The sequence below is a fragment of the Notolepis coatsorum genome, assembly GCF_963971535.1.
Source record: "Notolepis coatsorum genome assembly, chromosome: 5".
Lineage (NCBI taxonomy): Eukaryota > Metazoa > Chordata > Actinopteri > Aulopiformes > Paralepididae > Notolepis > Notolepis coatsorum.
In genome coordinates this window covers 54,855,481-54,877,100 of record NC_140169.1, presented here as the reverse complement: position 1 = coordinate 54,877,100, position 21,620 = coordinate 54,855,481, and the positions used below count along the sequence as shown (strand labels likewise).

Below are 21,620 nucleotides of genomic sequence, written 5' to 3'. Positions count from 1 at the left end.
AGCGCGCTCTGCGCTCAAGATTCAACAGCTGATCAGCCAGACAGTGTTTTGATTTTTGAGGCCGCTGAAAGACATTAGTGACAACTGTTTGGTTCACCGTTTCGCTTGGAATTGCGCGGAACGTGGACAATCTGGACCAAGCTGCCCAGCACCGTCGGGGAGAACACGGACCAGGAGGAGCTGCCCACCACCGTCAAGGAGCGGACGGCATCACCTGCCCCAGCACCATTTGGGCGAGGGAACGGACCAGGGAGATGTCCACGGTACCACCGTCAAGGAGCGGACGGCATCACCTGCCCCAGCACCATTTGGGCGAGGGAACGGACCAGGGAGCTGTCCTGCGCGCAAGCAGTTTATTGAATAGCGCTCGGACAAAGAGCGCTGTTTGATGTTGAATAGCGCTCGGACAAGGAGCGCTGTTTGAAGACTTTTCGAAGTTCAAAGAATAAAGTCAAGCGGCCCCGACAGCGCTGCGCAACGAACAGGTATGTAGCGCGCTACCGGTATATCTTATATGGCCATATAAAAAACAAATGTGTGCACACAGGGTCAATTGAGAAAAATATAAAAAGGGAAAATTCCAATGCATTGGTGGTATATGATTGTGCAACCCGTTCGTGTGTGTGTCAAGGTTTGGTTAGAACGTCATGTGATGATTAACTGTGGGTTTGTTTATTGTGATTTAACCAAAGGTACCGTTTCATATTGAATCTGTTGGTCTTATATTGCTGATATGAATTCTGATAAAGGTGTTCAGAATCCAACAAAGACCAGCGTTATGGTTGAAAAGCCAGCCACGGCTGAAACTCATTGTAAAGAACCTTCATTGGTTGAAAAGTCACAGCCCACACCCACAGTGGCTGAAACACAGTCCGAGGTGGACACAGGTCAAATCACACACAATGTTGATACCGATCAGCAGGTCACAAAACGCAAGAGCAAATTAACACCAAAAGCCCTATTGGATAAAATTGACACATTACATAAATTACATAAATCTAAATTTAACAAGGCTTCTAACTTGCAAAAAACGATTTTGGGGTTAATGCAAAGTGGATGCAAACAGGAGGTGCAATGCGCATTTATGCAATATCTCCACATATGCAAGGAAGCAGAAGCAAACCAGGAGGCTCTGTTGCCAATAGTACCTCCTGAGGAAAGGGGAAAACATGACATTTGGTTCAAAGCCAAAATGATCAATGTCAAGGACTTTATTGATCACATGAACGCATGGACAAAAATGACACAACCTGTGGAAAGTGTTAATGAGGATGAGGAGGATGTGCAAAATCTAATTAATTCAAATGACAGCATTTCTAATGTGGAAAGTAAAAAATCTGCTCACAAAGGTCACACAAGGTCTGGTACCAGCAGGTCCAGCAGGTCCAGCAGATCTTCTACCTCAGCAGCTCGCTTACAGGCCGAGGCAGATAGAGCTTCACTTGTGATTCGCGCTGCAGCGTTAAAGGATAAACACGCTCTGGAGGAGCAGGAACAAATTCTAAAAAAGGATAAACACGCTCTGGAAGAGCAGGAACAGATCCTGAAACACGCTCTGGAAGCCAAGGAACAGATCCTGAAAAAGGATAAACACGCTCTGGAAGAGCAGGAACAGATCCTGAAAAAGAAAAAGGAAACGATGGAGCTTGATGCACAACTGGCAGCTACCAACGCAAGAATAGCAGTATTTCAATCCCCCAGTCAACAAGCTCTTTCACTCACACAGTCCGATGGCATGGACTCCTACTACAGGAAAGGAACAAGGTTAAAGGAACCCTCAGTCACTCTCAATCCTCATGCAAAAGAATATACATCACTACCACAGCAACCGTCTATGCAACCACCAGAACTGCAGCAACCATCTGCACAGCAATCATATGTGCAACAACCATCACTATGGAAACCACAAGCTATGCAACAGCAACAAGCACCCATTCAACAACCACCACCCTGGCAAATACCACAAGCTATGCAACAGCAACAAGCACTCATTCAACAACCACCACCCTGGCAAATACAACAACCTATGCACTTGGTGCAGCCAACACCCATTCAACCGCCCCCATTTTGGCAAAGACAACAATCTATGCTGTTACAGCCAACCCTCATTCAAACACAACCGCCATCTTTACAAAGACAACATGTGTCTTGGGATGGAGCACAGGACAATACAACTCACATGGAAGCTCCTGTGCAGCTAACGACCCCAACTGTAATTTCACCCCAAAGCAATGAAACCTCAGTTGTATGTAACCTATTAAAAAGGCAAAATGAGATAACAGCAATGCTAGTGGAGCAGCAAACCACTCACTTACTGCCACCAAGAGAGATTCCATATTTTGATGGGGATCCTCTGCAGTACAGAACCTTTGTCAGAGCCTTTGTTCATTGTGTGGAGAAGAACACGAGAAACAGAGGTGATTGTTTGTACTTCTTGGAGAAGTACACCAGGGGTCAGCCTAAAGAGCTTGTGCGTAGCTGTCAACACATGGCTCCAGACAGAGGCTATGATATGGCTAAGTACCTACTTGAACAACACTTTGGAGATGAATATAAAATCACAGCAGCTTACATGGAGAAGATGCTCAACTGGCCGCTAGTGAAGGCTGAAGACATAAAATCTCTTCAAGCCTATGCTCTTTTCCTTCGGGAGTGCTGTAATGCTATGGAGAATGTCCAGTACATGAGGGAACTCGATATGCCAGCGAACATGAAGGTATTGATTTCAAAGCTTCCATACAAGCTCCGAGAGAATTGGAGAGTCTCTGTATGTTCGATAATGGAAAAACACCATCGCAGACCACAATTCATGGATATTGTCACATTCATTGAGCGCCAGGTAAAGATTGTCTCAGACCCAGTCTTCGGAGACATTCAAAATACACCACCAAATACAGGAAGTAGACCTATGAACATGAACAGAATGAAATCACAAATTAAACCCAAATTCAAAGGAGACAGTTTTGCAACCACAGTTACTACCATCGAAACCCCTGCAAAGCAAAGAAATGCATCTGCTCACGACACCAACACTTGTGTATGTTGCTCTAAAAATCACACTCTGGATCAATGTCCTCAGATGGAAGAGAAGACACACAGGGACAAGATTACTTTTATAAGGCAAAAAGGAATCTGTTTTGGCTGCCTTCGCATTGGACATCTTAGCAGGAATTGCGAGAAGCGCTTGACTTGCAAGGTGTGCAGCCAAAACCATCCCAGTGTTCTTCATATTAATCAGAAGGAGAGAGCAAGCAACACAAACCAGCCAAAGAAACCTTCGGTTAGTAACGTACAGATCTCTTTGCAAACATGTGGACAAACAGGGGCCGGAAGCAGCAAAGGGACTCTGTCAATCTTGCCTGTACAGGTGAAGTCCAGCAAGGGAGACAAAATCATCACAACATATGCATTTTTAGATCCAGGCAGCACTGACACATTTTGTTCAGAATCCCTAATGAGAAGGCTGAACCTTACAGGAAGGAAAACACAAATCAGCTTACATACCATGGGCCCAAAGGCATCTGTGTCCAGCTACATACTGACAGACTTGGAGATCTCCAGCCTCACTGGGAAACAGTTCTATGACCTGCCCAAGGTCTACACCCAGAAGAGGATGCCTGTAACAACGAGTAACATCATTAGCCAAGAGGAGTTGGCTAAGTGGCCATACTTAGATGGGGTTGCCCTTCCTCGGATTCAAGCTGATGTGGAGTTATTGATAGGTACCAATGCCTCCAAATTGCTTGAACCTTGGGAAATTGTGAATAGTCATGGCAATGGGCCATATGCCATTAAGACCCTATTGGGGTGGGTCGTTAATGGTCCCCTATCAGGCTACAGTGAGCAGCGGAGTGAGAATGTCAACCCCGCTGCTATTGTTAATAGGATCTCTATAACAAATCTGGAGGAGTTGCTGAACAATCAGTACAACCATGATTTTAATGAAAGGTCATCAGAAGACAAAGAGGAAATGTCGAGGGATGATATGAAGTTCATGGAAATCATGACTGATTCATGCAAACTGCAAGATGGACATTACACCTTGGAGCTTCCCTTTAAAAAGGAAAGAAGTGTCTCTGCCAAACAATCAGTTTGTTGCTAGGCAACGCATCCTTGGACTGAAAAGGAAGTTTGGGAGAGATGAGAAGTTCCACAGAGAATACACCAACTTTCTCGACGACGTAATCAGTAAAGGATATGCTGAACGTGTTCCTGAACATCAAGTGGAACGGTGTGATGGAAAAGTATGGTACATTCCACACCATGGAGTGTACCATCCCAGGAAGGGCAATCTGCGTGTCGTATTTGACTGTGGAGCAGAGTATAGAGGAAAATCTCTCAATAAGGAGCTTCTACAAGGCCCTTACCTCACCAGCACCTTGTTAGGAGTCCTCACACGTTTCCGGCAAGAACCTGTAGCCTTAATGACTGATGTTAAAGCGATGTTCCATCAGGTCAATGTGGCACAGAAAGACAGAGATTTTCTTCGGTTCTTGTGGTGGCCTGACGGCGACGTATCCCAAGAACTGGTAGAATATAGGATGACTGTGCATCTCTTTGGGGCAGTGTCTTCTCCTAGCTGTGCTTGTCATGCCCTCCGAAAGACAGCAGAAGATAACCACAACAGTTTCCCTGCTGAGGTACTTGACACGGTCAACAGCAACTTCTACATGGATGACTGTCTTAAGAGCTTGCCATCAGAAGAGGAGGCTGTTAAAATGGTCAAGGATTTGACAGATGTTTGTCAAAAAGGAGGCTTCCATTTGACAAAATGGATTAGCAATAACCGTGGAGTGCTGCTATCCATCCCAGAGGAAGACCGATCCAAGAATTTGCTTGACTTGGATCTCGACAGACCAACTGCCAGTGGAGAGGGCCCTTGGACTTCATTGGTGTGTTGATACAGACACTTTTAAGTTCAAGTTGGCACTCAAAGAACAGCCTCATACTCGACGTGGGATTCTATCGATGGTCAGCTCAATCTATGATCCTTTAGGATTTCTTGCCCCACTCACACTTCCAGCCAAGCTCATACTGCAAGATATGTGTAGGAGGAACTATGGATGGGATGATCAAATTCACCCAATTCTCCAACAGCAGTGGACGAAATGGTTGAGAGACCTGGAAAGAGTGATGGCATTCAAAGTTGAAAGATGCCTCAAGCCGGCAGATTTTGGAGAAACCATTCGTGGTCAACTACATCACTTCTCTGATGCCAGCGAAAGTGGATATGGCACTGTGACCTATCTGAAGATATGGAACAACAGCAACAGGTGTCATGTCTCTTTTCTGTTAGGTAAAGCCAGAGTTTGCCCACTAAAGCAAGTCACCATTCCACGCTTGGAACTCACTGCAGCTGTTCTTGCTGTTCGTGTGGACACCATGCTCAGAGGCGAAATTCAGCTTTGGACTGACAGTACTTCAGTTTTAAAGTACATCAGAAATGAAGACAAGAGATTTCACACCTTTGTGGCAAATAGGATTTCTACAATCCGAAGAACATCTGAAGTCACGCAGTGGAGGTACATTCATACCACTCAGAACCCTGCTGACAAAGCCTCAAGGGGAGTTACGGTGGATGATTTGCTGACCAACAGAAGTTGGATTGAAGGCCTTGAGTTTCTTTGGAAACCAGAGGAAGAGTGGCCAGATAGTATCTTGGAGTACAACATTGCTGCTGATGACCCTGAGGTCAAAAAGGATCTCACCATCAACGCAGTAATTGTCGATGCACCAAGTGCCACACACCAACTGATCACCTACTTTTCTGACTGGAAAAGGTTGAAAAGGTCAGTTGCTTGGATCCTGAAATTACGAAAGACTCTATTGGAGATGAGTCGTAAAAGAAACCAACTGAGTCATGAAGATGCAGACAAAGTGGAACAGGAAATGCAACAAAGTAGAGCTGCATTGGGAAACCAGAACTTAACACCAGATGATCTTTCTACAGCTGAGTCTGCCATCATTCGCTTCACTCAACAGCAAAGGTTCCCTGATGAACTTGCTGTGTTGACATCTGGAAAGGGTGAAGTAAAGAAAGACAGTCCCATCTATAAACTGGACCCCATTCTGGAGGATGGCTTGCTTAGAGTTGGAGGGAGGTTGAGTAGGGCAGCAATGTCTGAGGAATCTAAACATCCTGTTATCCTCTCGAAAGACCTCCATGTATCGACTCTCATACTAAAGCACATCCACGAACAGATGGGTCATGGTGGGAGAAACCATGTTCTCTCCAGATTGCGCCGAAAATATTGGATCACTAGTGCCAATGCAGCAACAAGAAAGGTCCTGTCTGACTGTGTCTTCTGCAAACGCCATAGAGGAAAGTTGGGTGAGCAGAAGATGTCAGACTTGCCTCTAGAGCGAATCGTTGCTGATCTTCCTCCATTTACCAATGTTGGAGTTGATTATTTCGGCCCGATTGAGGTCAAGAGGGGACGTTCCTTTGAAAAGCGCTATGGAGTCATTTTCACCTGTATGGCAAGTAGAGCAGTCCATTTGGAAGTCGCTTATTCATTGGATACGGACTCCTGTATAAATGCTCTACGCAGGTTTATTTGTAGAAGGGGACCCATCTCTCATTTAAGATCGGACAATGGAACCAATTTTGTTGGTGCTAAAAGAGAGTTGAGGGAAGCTCTCGCTGCTTTAAACCACAGCAAAATACAATCAGCTTTTCTGGAAGAAGGAATTCAGTGGAGCTTCAACCCACCAACAGCTTCTCATCATGGAGGTGCATGGGAGCGCATCATACGGATGATTCGACGAATACTAACATCAGTTCTACACCAGCAAACCTTGAATGACGAAGGATTTCATACAGTGCTGTGTGAAGTCGAAGCCATTCTTAATGATCGCCCCATAACTAAGTTGTCTGGAGATCCCAACAATCTGGAAGCTCTCACTCCCAATCACATTCTCACAATGAAAAGAATTCCAATCTTGCCACCTGGATTGTTTGAGAAGTCTGACCTCTACCTCAAAAGGAGATGGAGACAAGTCCAATACATCTCAGACCTTTTTTACAGGAGCGGCAGAGGTGGAGTAAGGAGAGACGAAGTCTTGTCCCTGGAGACATTGTATTGATCGCAGACGCTACAGCTCCACGTGGTTCCTGGTTACTTGGAAGAGTCCTGGAGACCTATCCTGACAGGAAAGGACTGGTGCGTTCTGCACGAGTGAAGACAAAAACGAGCACACTGGATAGACCAGTAACTAAACTTTGCTTGCTTCAAGAAGCTGCAATTTAAAGCTTCTAATTCAAATAATTGTTTTTTGAGTTCTTTTGTATACATTTATTGGCTCCATTATGTAAATATTATTTTGAATTGTTCCTGGCCTCCTGCCATTCTCAATTAGGGGCCGGCGTGTTGGAGCCAAAATGCCCTTCTGTTTATTTAGTTTTATTTTAACTCACGGTGCAGAGGTTTGGCATTATCAGTCACCATGGCAACCACCACAGGGGGTGGTTACCCATATATACTGATCAGTGGGTGACGAGCCCCAGGTGCGCAAGGGGAATAGCCATACAGTTTTTGACCGTGTTCGAGATGTGCCGTATAGGTCGGCGGTCAGTGTTATTAGTAAAAAGAGTTTTTGTATATATATTTTGGTTGATAAGTCAATAAAAGGATTGGCATATCGAAAATGATAAGAGCTCTCTGGACATTGAATTCTTTAAGCACGCGTCTAACTCAAGCCAGTCCACTTGCCCCTCGCAGTAGGCTTATGTAAAGGAGTCTACACTAGGTTTACACAACAGCGCCTACCCGCCTTTTTATTGTATTTGTACCGTCCTGTACTATCCGCTGTCAGCTGTTTATCTCGCTCTGTGAGCTACTGAGCTTGATTAACTAGCGTTAGCTCACGTTAACTAGCGTTAACTCTGCGGCTAATCTTAGATTACCCTGAACTAAATCAATGACTAGGTTATAAAGCATTCGAGTAGTTTTCACTGCACATAGAAGTAGCCAAACAACGGGAGCATTTCGGGAGCATATGACCAAAACCCAGGCAATTTCGAGCCCTTAACAAATCAAATAGTCTGCCATGGCTAGGCTAGATGCTAACGCAGTAACGCTAACGGTGCGGGCTTCTGACTACCATTCTGAGAGCTGACGATGATTTGATGAAAATGAAAGTCATACCGTCAAATACCGTACACCGGGGTATTATGTCATAATGGTATGACGTGTGAAAAAAAGGATACCGCCCAGGGCCTAACAAAATTAATAGTTGGTTTCAGGTTGCCGACCGACCCTGCCGATTTAGGTGCGACCCAATATATTTTATGCGTTTTAAAAAATATATATATATTAAAAAAAAATAATAATAATAATAATAAAGTTTCATAGAAATCTTAGTCAAACATTTAGTATTATGGATATTAAACATGCTGGCAGAGTACATGCATCCATGTTGTTGTGAACATTTTAATTAAATAAAGAAATTCCCTATCCATAGTCGCCGTGGGAAAGAATAAAATAAAATAAAATAAATTCCCTACCTACCCATGGCCAAACTGACAACCAACCTGAAACCAACTATTAATTTTGTTAGGCCCAAGCCTAATTGGTGTACAGTGTAAATAAGAGAGGGGAGCTCACCGCACTTTGAGGCACCCCGGTGCTGCAGAATTTGACCTCAGAGTGTGTGTCATTCACCTTGACTTGTTGTGTCCTGTTGGTAAGAAGAGAATAGAACCATTTGATTATTGAGGGGATTATCCCCATAAGCTTCTGGACAAGTGCAGGTACATAATATACATGATCACGCAACATAAAACAATTGTTGTAGAGACGGTTTGGGAGAGAGGTAGGGAGGGGTTTTAGGTTGCAAGTTCCAATTTCAAGTTTCTTTTAAAAAAAATTTTTTTTTAAATATAAAGTTTGCCAATATGGATGTATCAGTAGTATTGGCAGTGGTAGTAGTCGTAATAGTAATCCCTATATATATCTTTTTTTTAGATTTATTTTTTGGTGTTTTTATCGCTTTATTTCTACTGGGCAGTCCAGTAGAGACAGAGGAGGAATGGGAGACAGAGTGGGGGGAAGACATTCAGCAAATAACGACGGGTTTGGGAATCGAACCCGGGTCGGCCGTGTCGCGGCTGAGCGCGCTATGTGGTTCGCCACTGGGGCGCCCCTATTTTCTAAAAAATAAACCAGTTGGCAGCTAGGTGGTGTAGTGGGCAAGGCGCTCGCCATCAACGCCGGAGACGCTGGGTTCGAGTCCAGCTCTCTGCGTTGCTATCAGCTTGGCTGGTCGTTCATACTAACACAATTGGCTTGCGTTAGGGGTGGGAAAGCTGATGGGTGGGTCCTGGGCCTTGTGGACAGCGACCCCTACAGTTCGGTCGGGGCGCCTGCACAGCGATGGGAGGATCTGGAGGGAGGTAGTGTGACCTTCCACACGTTACACTCTCCCGGTGAGAATCTGCGCTGCCAGGCTGGCTGCCGGCTGGCTGCACATGCGTCGGATGAAAGCATGTGACAGTCTCCGGCCTCCCGGACCAACAGTAGGGGGGAGTGCGCAACAACCAGGAAGGGGGTTGGGAATTGGCATAACGACTAACAGTGGGATGGGAGAAAAATCGGAAAAAGGAAGGGGAAAAAAATGTATTAAAAAAATAACCAGTTCAACACAGGTAACCACTTTTGCTTAATTTCTTTGATGGCTCAAATGTATGCTCTAGTCCAGTGGTTCCCAAACCTCTCCTCGAGACACCCCAGCCGTTCCATGTATTTGTTAAATTCCACCACCAGCACACCTTTATTCAACTAATAAAGGGCTAGTTAAGTTGAATCAGGTGTGCTGGTGGTGGAATTTAACAAATACATTGAACGGCTGGGGTGCTTCGAGGAGAGGATTGGGAAGCACTAGTCTAGTCGATTTTGTGTTTTGAGCACAAAGATCTAGCCTCTTTATTTTGCTCTCAAAGTGCACCAGATTGATGCATTTAACTTTAAAATGTACCAAAAAAAAGGTCGATTTGTATTAATTTTTTTTTATTGTTTCTCATTTACATGCCTGGAAGAGCTCAATTTTTTTTATGTCAAATTATATTTTAGGGTCCTTTTTGAAGAAACACTCCTCAATGCAGGGCTGTACAGTGCATGTCCTCCCTCCTCACTCCCCCCCCACCTCCTCCTCCCTCATCTTTTTCTGCCGAAGACTTTGCGATCTTCTTTGAGGAAAAAGTGGAGAACATCCGCAGCTCCTTCTCCCAACCCCCACCCATTCCAAACGCTGAATCGAGAACCTCATCCTTCACTCTGTCATCTTTCTCTCCCATTACAGAAGCCGAGACCCTGACACTGGTAACGTCGAACCGTCCGACTACATGCCAGCTGGACCAGCTACCCTCCCCACTCCTCCAGACCATAGCACCGGACATCCTCCCATTCCTAACTGCAACCATCAACTCCTCACTCAACTCGGGGGTGGTCCCCACCTCCCTAAAACAAGCCAGAGTCACGCCCCTCATAAAAAAACCAACCCTGAACCCCACCATCATAGCCAACTATCGCCCTGTCTCTCTTCCCTCCTTCCTTTCTAAAACACTTGAACGTGCTGTATCCAACCAACTTACTGCTTATCTCTTACAGAATGACCTCCTAGACCCCAATCAGTCTGGCTTCCGGACTGGCCACTCCACAGAAACGGCCCTCATTGCGGTCACAGAGGCACTTCACTTAGCAAAAGCGAAAGGCCTCTCTTCTGTCCTGATTCTCCTAGATCTATCTGCAGCCTTCGACACAGACAACCATCAGATCCTCCTCGCGGCCCTCGCAGGAATGGGAGTGGCTGGATCTGCGCTGACATGGCTGACATCATACCTCAATGACCGCTCCTACCAAGTGTCATGGAGAGGGACTCTGTCGGCCACCCGCCCCCTCCGGACGGGTGTCCCCCAGGGCTCGGTCCTAGGACCCCTTCTCTTCTCCCTCTACACTAAATCACTGGGTAACATTATCACGCAGTGGCGGACTGGCCATCGGGACGTTCGGGACGAATCCCGATGGGCCGGAACCAAAGTGGGCTGGTCCAAAAAAAAAAAAAAAAAAAAAATTATATATATATTTTTTTTTTCCTTCTTTTTTTTTGTCAGTGTGTGGGCCAGTGTGTGGGCCACTAATGTGGGCCGGTGTGTGGGCCAGTGTGTGGGCCAGTGTGTCAGCCAGTGTGTGAGTCGGTGTGTGGGCCAGTGTGTGAGTCGGTGTGTGGGCCACTAATGTGGGCCAGTGTGTGGGCCGGTGTGTGGGCCAGTGTGTGAGTCAGTATGTGGGCCAGTGTGTGGGCCACTAATGTGGGCCGGTGTGTGGGCCAGTGTGTGGGCCAGTGTGTCAGCCAGTGTGTGAGTCGGTGTGTGGGCCAGTGTGTGAGTCGGTGTGTGGGCCACTAATGTGGGCCAGTGTGTGGGCCGGTGTGTGGGCCAGTGTGTGAGTCAGTATGTGGGCCAGTGTGTGGGCCAGTATGTGGGCCGGTGTGTGGGCCGGTGTGTGGGCCAGTGTGTGAGTCGGTGTGTGGGCCACTAATGTGGGCCAGTGTGTGGGCCGGTGTGTGGGCCAGTGTGTGGGCCGGTGTGTGGGCCGGTGTGTGGGCCGGTGTGTGGGCCAGTGTGTGAGTTGGTGTGCGGGCCACTAATGTGGGCCAGTGTGTGGGCCGGTGTGTGGGCCGGTGTGTGGGCCAGTATGTGGGCCGGTGTGTGGGCCAGTATGTGGGCCAGTGTGTGGGCCAGTGTGTGGGCCGGTGTGTGGGCCAGTGTGTGGGCCAGTGTGTGGGCCGGTGTGTGGGCCAGTGTGTGAGTCGGTGTGCGGGCCACTAATGTGGGCCGGTGTGTGGGCCAGTATGTGGGCCAGTGTGTGGGCCAGTGTGTGGGCCAGTGTGTGGGCCAGTGTGTGGGCCAGTGTGTGGGCCGGTGTGTGGGCCGTTGTAGTGTGTGGGCTGGTGTAGTGTGTGGGCCAGTGTGTGGGCCGTATGTGGGCCGGTGTGTGGGCCATTATGTGGGCCGGTGTGTGGGCCAGTGTGTGGGCCGGCAATAAAACAATAAACAAGTTGCATAAACTAAATCAGATTAAAAATGATCACAGTTCTGGTTTGCCTTAAGATGCAGTTTAAGATGGGTCTTGAACATGGAGTATGTAGGGCACTCTCTAATCACAACTGGTAGGCTATTCCAGTAGTTACCACCTTTTGATTTGAAATCTTTATTTCGAACATGCAATAAATACAAACAAACAATAACAAAAGCAAAACACAACTCAATCTACATTTTTTTTTTGATTTGATTTGATATTTTTATTTTCGTGTCTTACATACAGATGTATGCCCAGCCCATATGGGCTTACAAGACACATAACAATAAGTATATAACAATATACTTTACCCATTACTTAACAAATGTCACAGACCAAGATGGCCATAAAAAAAGAAAATACAAGAAAATACAATAAAACGTAATATAACACAAGCTGTACTCAATGTAAATAAACAGAAAAACAAGGTGAATTCAAATACAATTATATAGGATACAGTGTGTTTTGTCTCAGGTGCCATGCCTTCTCCAAAAATCCTGCAAAACCAAAGATGTCCTCCACAAAAAAACAACTCAACATACAGCTCTCAGACTGCCAAAACAAATCTGGGTTTATAATTTGAATTTTTGCAAATAAAGCTCTCCTCAAAGTAGTGTACAAAGGGCAATAAAAAACAAAATGATATTCATCCTCCACAACTCCCAGATCACACAGAACACACAACCGCTCCTCCTCAGGTTTACCCTGGAATCTACCCACTTCCACAGCCAATGGCAGGGTGCCAGACCTCAACTGGGCACACAGAGACCTCCGTCTTCTCTTTAAGTTTAACATTACATAAGGTTCAGTAAAATACTCATTTTTAATTGCAATATATTTTCTAAGTTTAGGTTTTTTCAAAATCTCCACCTTCCACTTATCCTGATGGATTGTTGATAATTTTGTTTTAATTATGTGAACCTTACACTGCAAATTGTTCATAAAAATCATACTCAAGTCAGTAGAAGAAAAAATCATAGACATCTCTCTTGACCAGGGATGACAGTGTGCTCTGTCCCAATTAAAAATCTTTTTAGTCACCCTGCCATTTGGCAGCTGGACCAGGCGGTTCCATAACCTCACCATTTCACCTTTTTGCTTGACCAAGCAAGAATCCCACCCCATGTCCCCTTCTATAGCCCCTTTTGGTGTATATTTATGGACTCCTAAAAAATATCTTATGGCCCGGTTCTGGATCGCATTACATTCAGGTGCATCATCAAAACCCCATACTCCAGCAGCATAAAACAAAACAGAACCCACCATTGAATCAAATAATACATGTTCGAAAAGGAGTAGGAAGAAGTATATACTTATTTAATCCTACCCCTTTTCCACTACTCAAATGAGTGTACTATTTTAAAATATAAAAAAGAAAAAAAAATATATATAACCTTTAACAGAGAACACAGTTTTTGCAAAGGTAGTATACCGAAAAGGCACCTTACAGTCCCCTCTACTGATGGCCCTGGTGGTAATGCCAGTGTCTGCTTTCTGTTGGATGAACTCATTCAATGGGGGCGGGGCAAGTCCATGCAGAACCTTGTACATGAAGCAAGTATATTTGAAAACTTGGAAAGACATTACAGTGGTGAAATGAAATTGGTTTCCTATCAAATACTTTTATGGCTTTTTTGTAGAGTAATTATATTGGTGTAAGAGTAGTGACATATGAAAGAGACCAGTTGATAAAACAGTACTCGATGTGTGATAAAATCATTGAATGCAGAAACATCCTTGCAGCATTAACTGGCAGGCAGGGCCTGATCTGCCTGAAGTTTTCGATGTTAAACTTGACTGTGTTTGTCACTTTCTTCACATGACTTTTTGAAGGTCAATGTAGAGTCCAAGATACTTGAATTAATGTACAATGTCCAGCTCCGCCTCTCCCAGAAACACATTAGAGTGAGTGACTTATACTGGTGAATTTGTGAACATCATACAAACTGTTTTCTTGGTGTTAAGTGAAAGACATGCTTTTGTTAGCCAGTCTTGAATGAGACATGAGACATCAGTGAATGAGATTCACGTTTCCTCCCAACCGCGAGTAGGCCTAGAAGCGCAGAAATGGAGAATACAAAAAAAAGAAAGGGTGGAGCTGAAAAAGCTAGAATTAAAAAACTAAAATTGCTAGTAAAAGACGCAGAACAATGTTCTAAAATTACAGACATGTTTAGTAGAGGAAGGGCTGGCGTTAGAGTAGCTGCTGCTGCTAATGATGATGAAGTTCAAGTGGAAGGAACCAACAGTAACATGACAGGTGCGTGCAGTAGCCTAGTGCATATTCTACTGTTGGTGTCTGCCGGTTCATGAGGGCTAGCTAGCCTATACTAGCTCTTGCAGTGATTTCAGTCATTCTATTACAAGACAATGTGCTTTCCGTATTCCTGATTCCTTACAGCACGTGGACGTAAATAGTCGTGACTCGTGAAGTTTTTTTCTCTGACTAAAAGTTTAGTTAGCAATGTTAGGACTAGTGCCCACCACAGCATCAGAAGCTAAAGTGCTAACCTAGAGAGCCAATCAGAACCTAGGACGGGCTGCAAATTAATCGGCTACTAATATTATAATAGTAAATACTAAAATAAAATACTATTATGTTCCCTTCCAAATTTTCATGTTGATATAATATTGGTAATCTAATTGATTGAATTGATTAGTTGCCATTTTACATGCTTAAATAAGATGTACCTTAGAATTCCCAACTGCCATGTTCTCGATCTGGATTAGTCTCATCTACATGTTTGTAAATAACCACAGCTAACTAGCTTAAGCTAACAACTAGGTCAACTACTACCCTGTAGTTAAACAAATGTGATTGCATATAACAGATAACTGCTACAGCTAAGTTGGTAGTTAGCCTATTCCATTAATGTTGAATGTATTTATGAAGGTTGTTGATGGTGGTTGGTGCTGAATAGCAGACATGATTCCGTCAGCCAGGGCAGCTGTGTTTGCTGATGCTGCTCACCACCACCAGTAGCGTATGACTGTGTGAGTGTGAATGCAGACAGACAGACAGACAGACAGACAGACAGACAGACAGACAGACAGACAGACAGACACAGAGAGAGACACACAGAGAGAGGGAGAGACACAGAGAGAGAGACACACAGAGAGAGGGAGAGACACAGAGAGAGAGACACACACACACAGTGAGACACATACACAGAGAGAGAGAGAGGGAGAGGGAGAGAGAGAGAGAGAGAGAGAGAGAGAGAGAGAGAGAACAGGCTCTTGGAATGGGTGTCTCTGGGAGGAAGTGGGGGGTCTTTCGATGTTGATTAAACGGCAAGCAACTAATGTCATGAGTGCCAAATTAAAGGACAATAAATCCAATCTAACTGAAATTGTGTAGCACAGACCTTTCTACGGATCAAAACCTCAATATTATTATAGTGTAGTTAATACTTCATGTATCCTTAATCCCTAGGCTAATGAGGCACTAAGACATGGGGTAGGCAACCCTAGGCACGCGTGCCTGCATAAAAAAAAAAAATGAAAAAAATGAAAAAAAAAATTCTCTTTTTTTTTTCTTTTTTTTTTGCTTTGAAATATTATAGTGAACTATTTTGCACTGTTGTCGCATTTATCTTGTTGAAATCCTCCCACAGGTTCTTTTTACTTCCACATATTTAATTGAGACCCTTTATTTGTTTATTATTTCAATTTAGCTGGAAATACATTGCTACATCATTCAGTAACATTTGCAGAGCCTTATAACAAAAACATTATTACGGTCACCATTGTGACCAGTGGGATTAATCAACAAATTGTATTATTTATTTTTCTATTTCATTGAACATTGCACATGTTAAAAGCCATTTTTTTACTCAGAATGTGAGTATTACCAAGTCAACTTGTGTTCTTAAAACAATGACAATAAACATAGTTTTATTAGGTTGAAATAATGTGGTTGTGTACTTATTTTTCTGTTAACTTATTATGGATTGAAAACTGAAAACCTTAATGCACAGTAACTGAACTCAATATTTTTAAGTTCTGGTACTAAATTTTTTTTTTTACAGTGTAGTCTTGCGATCAATCAAAACTTATTTACACGATATACCTCACATTCACCCTCCATTCACATCCTGGTGTTCTCCTGGTGTTCTCCATTAGGCCTGTAGGTGGAGCTATGACAGCACACGTACAGTACACACACCGATGGTGTGTGATGTGTCCAAAAATGAATGGGCAAATGTGAGTGAAATGGTCGCACTGTATGCAGCTGTTTGTCTGCATTGCATTCCCCCCCCCCCCCCCCCCAACTCAGATTTAGGGTTGATACAACCATCATAATAATATTGTTAATAATAACAATAACAATAATGATGTAATAATGTAAAAATTATCATTAAAAAGACCTGATTATGAGAAAAAAAAATTACGATGCATGGAATATTGTTGAGGCACACTAGTTACAACTATATTTCAAACAGGCACTCCATGTCAAAAAGGTTGCTGACCCCTGCACTAAGATGTTAGTAAAAAAAAAACATATGCCAATGACAGGAAGTAACGGTATATGTGTGTGTGTGTGTGTGTGTGTGCACTGTGCACATCTAGGGGCGGGGTGTAGATTTGGTCTCCCTGATGTTGACTCCTTAGCCACAGCCTTGGGTTGTTTAATACTGGACAAGTGTTTCATAACGGCCGTTGTGTGGGCCGGTTTCGGGGCCGGTGCGTGGGCCGGTGTGTGGGCTGGTGCATCTGAATGTCCCGGGCTGAATTTGTGTCCCAGTCCGCCACTGTTATCACGTCTCATGGCTTCTCATATCATTGTTATGCCGATGATACTCAACTCTTCCTCTCCTTCCCTCCCTCAGATATCCACGTCTCTGAGCGGATCTCGGCCTGTCTGTCCGACATCTCCGCCTGGATGACGACCAACCACCTCAAACTGAACCTAAGCAAAACAGAATTGCTCCACCTGCCGGCCAAATCCTCCCCCCTGACCGACCTCTCCATCACAGTCGAGAATGCAGCTGTGACCGCATCGCCGACCGCCAAGAACCTTGGTGTTGTCCTCGACGACCAGTTGAACTTCTCTGCTCACATCGCAGCGACAACCAGAACCTGCAGATTCCTCCTGAGCAACGTCAGAAGGATACGCCCCTTCCTGACAAAAGAAGCCACCCAACTCCTCGTCCAATCAACAGTCATCTCCCGCCTCGACTACTGCAACGCACTGCTAGCTGGCCTCCCGGCCACTGCCACCAAGCCTCTTCAACTCATTCAAAATGCAGCGGCCCGCCTGATCTCAAACCTACCGAAGTCGGCCCATGTCACCCCACTTCTTAGGGACCTGCACTGGCTCCCCATTGCTGCACGTATCCGCTTCAAGGCCCTCGACCTAGCATACCGTGCGGCAAAGGGAACCGCTCCCGCCTACCTCCGGTCAATGGTCTCTAACTACACACCCTCAAGACCCCTACGCTCTGCATCTTCTGGCCGCCTCAGATCTACTCCTATCCAAGCTCCCGGAGGGTCATCAAAGAGAAGCCGCCTATTCTCAGTCCTTGCCCCACAATGGTGGAATGAACTACCCATCCCAGTTAGGACAGCCGAATCCCGTCCAATCTTTCGCCGTCGACTAAAGACTCACTTCTTCAACCATTATCTGAAATGATAAAAAAAAAGAAAAAAAAAAAAAATCTAACCCCGACTAACCTTACTGTCATGCACTTGTCCTAATAAACTAACCTACACTGTAACACGCAACACTTTGATGAACATTGTTACTCAGCTGATAGAGTTATACCCTTCTTGCTGTCTTGTCGCACAGAACTTGTAAGTCGCTTTGGATAAAAGCGTCAGCTAAATGACTAAATGTAAATGTAAATGTAAATAACGACTAACAGTGGGATGGGAGAAAAATCGGAAAAAGGAGGGGGAAAAAAATGTATTAAAAAAATAACCAGTTCAACACAGGTAACCACTTTTGCTTAATTTCTTTGATGGCTCAAATGTATGCTCTAGTCCAGTGGTTCCCAAACCTCTCCTCGAGACACCCCAGCCGTTCCATGTATTTGTTAAATTCCACCACCAGCACACCTTTATTCAACTAATAAAGGGCTAGTTAAGTTGAATCAGGTGTGCTGGTGGTGGAATTTAACAAATACATTGAACGGCTGGGGTGCTTCGAGGAGAGGATTGGGAAGCACTAGTCTAGTCGATTTTGTGTTTTGAGCACAAAGATCTAGCCTCTTTATTTTGCTCTCAAAGTGCACCAGATTGATGCATTTAACTTTAAAATGTACCAAAAAATAGGTCGATTTGTATTAATTTTTTTTTATTGTTTCTCATTTACATGCCTGGAAGAGCTCAATTTTTTTTGTCAAATTATATTTTAGGGTCCTTTTTGAAGAAACACTCCTCAAATGCAGGGCTGTACAGTGCGAGATATATATTCCACGTGCTACAGCAACATCGGTCTGTGCGATAAATGGATTTACTTCAGTAGCACTGGTGCGATAGGCATTCGGTTCATATCGATACTCTTATTTTGAAAATCCTGTGGCAAGTCTCATCTCCGCAGAAGCGCAGCTCCAGCCATAATATCTATGGCTCCGGCAGCTAACAACGTTTGGTTCATATCGATACTCTTATTTTGAAAATCCCATGGGAGAGTCGTATCCGCTCGGCTCACAGCACAGCGCAGTAGCGTCTGGAACACAGACATTGCAACATATCAAGGCTAGTGTGCCTATTTCACGATCCAAAAACAAATCCCTGCTGTTTTATTCCGCAACGGGTCAAATGCATCCAACATGCTTTGCAATCCTCACCATTCCTTTATGACCACGTCGTGTTAAAGATAGAAATTAACGTTACGTTAGCGTAAGCTAACAACAAGCTGTTCAGAGCCATATAGAGAGAACAGCAGACGGGCAGAGTGAGGAAGGCAGGCATTCTCCCTTCTTTGTGTGTGTGTGTGTGTGTGTGTGTGTGTGTGTGTGTGTGTGTGTGTGTGTGTGTGTGTGTGTGTGTACTGTGTGCGCGCGCATTTGGAAAGATCAGATGAAGTCAGAGTATATTATATTGATAGTAAATGTACTGAGGGTGGACAGATAATGTTGATATTTAAACATAAAAAATACAATACATAATAAATGTATTCATGATCATCATGGTTTGAGAGAGGAAGGGGTTTTAGTTTGCATGTTGTGAGTGAAAATATACTTAATTAAAGTTTAAAGCTCAATATATCAAAACGTGGCACTTTACAGTGAACAGGAGGTATATTTGTATTAAAAACAATAGATTGTTTTTCCTTTAAAAATCTGGAAGAGGTAAAAAATTCAATTATATTTCCGTTGCCTTTTTTGAGTTGATCTAAATGTTACTGATTGTGTTAAACTACGACTATGCTTGCACCTCATGGTACCAAAGCACCTCAAAGGCGCTAAAAACAAAATTACAAACATCTCAAAACAAACTGGTCAGACTACTGCTTGACCTTACTCCTAGAACCCACCTCACCCCTGCCCACTTTGACAACCTAGGATGGCTTAGAGTAGACGACAGAGTACAACAACTTGCAATGGGCCTGGTCTACAAGATACACTACACGACCAAGGTACCCATGTACATGTCAAAATACTTCCCAAAGGTCAGTGAATACCACGATCACAACACCAGAGGGAGCTCCACAAATCATGTTAAACCCAGATTCGGCTCAAATAAGGGACTAAACACGTTTCGCAATTATGCCACATCAATGTGGAACGCCCTACCCAAAGCTGTAAAGGAATGTGGATCACTACCCACTTTCAAAACCTCTCTAAAGGGACACCTACGGGAGACTGCAATTCAACACTGGCCCCTGTAAATATCCTAACCCAACCCCCTCCAATGTACAGTCAGTTACCTAGTATGGTTGTCAATAGTTCAATAGTTCAATGTACAATTGTGTTTGTTTGTACAGTGTCTCCTCCCCCCCCCCCCCCTCAATGTACAGTGTTACTTGTTTATACAGTGTGCCCCCCGCCCCCCCAACCACCTCCAATGTAAATTACCCAGTATGGTTGTCAATATCCCAATGTACCCAACCCCCCCCACCCAACCTCCTCCAATGTACAGTTCCTACGTCAAATGTATATACTCCCTTTTCTTGACTCCTTCTGTATCACAAACAGTACTGTATTTGCAAATCTGGTATGTCATAAATGTATAGATGTAGCAGTACTGACTATCTGTATGTCATGTATGTCATATATGTCTATATGAATTGAAAATGGGGGACCCTGATGGAAACAAGACAAACGTCTTTCTCAGGTCTGCATCCCCTTAACAATTGTATGTATTGAGCCGTACTGTATTGTACCCATTCTGCAATCTGTTAAATAAAGTTTTCATTCATTCATTCAAATTGGCTTATGATATCATCTCATATCGATTGCAGGCACCTGCATCGTATCGTGGCAAATACCGGCAAATATCATATCATTATCCAAATAATCGATATCATATTGTATCGTGATGAAACTGGTGATTCCCACCCCTAGTAGAGTCCATACATCCAACACCAAATCCCATAATTCCTTACACGTAACGTGTCTGGCTGTGTGACGTCAACTTGTCAGCAGGACAATGACAACCAAACATGGCACTGCAACTAAACAACACAAATACAATAGGCACATTTGTGACTGTTACAAATATAACACGTTTTTGTTGTGCTACAAGATTTTGGCCTGTGCTACAAAACTATCAACCTCTGTAGCACCAGAGCTATGTGCAAAAAAAAATTAACGTACAGCCCTGAAACTGACACCCTGATACAGAACAGTACAGCAGATAAGCTGACAACGTATTACATACATGCATGTCATCACTAACATAACACATATATATAATGATATATCAAGTATATACACACTAAATAGTAATGTAAACAATCTCACGTGAATGAGTGAATGCACGTCTCGACCCGAGGCGGAGTGAAAGAATAACGACGTTAAAACTAAAATGGCCGCTCGGCAACACTGGATCAAGGCACGTCATATCCGGTCAAGTCAAGTCAAGTCAAGTCAAGAGTCAAGTCAGCGATAGCAGTGAGACGCTGCCCTCTAGTGGCCGGCGATAAACTCTTCACTTCAAAGAAGCAGTAAGAGCGGAGAACTCGAGTAGGGGCGTCTCTACAATTCGTAGCCGCATTTCTGCAGACCCCTCTCTGATTGGTTGAACTCCATTTTTGCAGACCCCTCCCATTTCTGCAGACCCCTCTCTGATTGGTTGAGCGAAGCCCCTCTCTGATTGGCCCCCCGCATGAGCCGAGACAAGCTCCTCTAGCCAGGAGTCGAAACTCCGTTAACTCCAGAGAGAGAGGCTGAACGCAATTTATACGCATGGAAGTATTGATTACGCCATAACGAATCATTAAAAAAATATACCGTTAACTGGAATATGTTGTGTGTGCCTTTACACATGTTGGATAGGATTATGTAATTGGTTTGTATAGCGTCGCGTATAACGTTATTTCGCGTGACTTCACGGTTTATTCACATTTCACAACATAGCCAGCGTTCAACTTGTTTA

General features: G+C 44.2%; 1 protein-coding gene across 1 annotated transcript in view; it reads right to left on the bottom strand.

Moving 5' to 3' along the window:
• LOC311228197 (uncharacterized protein) overlaps window positions 1-21,044 on the bottom strand; it is a 465,049-nt gene extending 444,005 nt beyond the window's left edge. Inside the window, exons 1-2 of the mRNA XM_084314108.1 lie at window positions 20,987-21,044; window positions 8,607-8,679 (exon numbers count right to left, since the gene is read on the bottom strand). Of these exons, the coding sequence (XP_084170234.1) occupies window positions 8,607-8,659 (53 nt within the window). The 5' untranslated portion in view covers window positions 8,660-8,679; window positions 20,987-21,044. The remainder of the gene's footprint in view (window positions 1-8,606; window positions 8,680-20,986) is intronic.
• Between the last annotated feature and the right edge of the window lie 576 nt (window positions 21,045-21,620).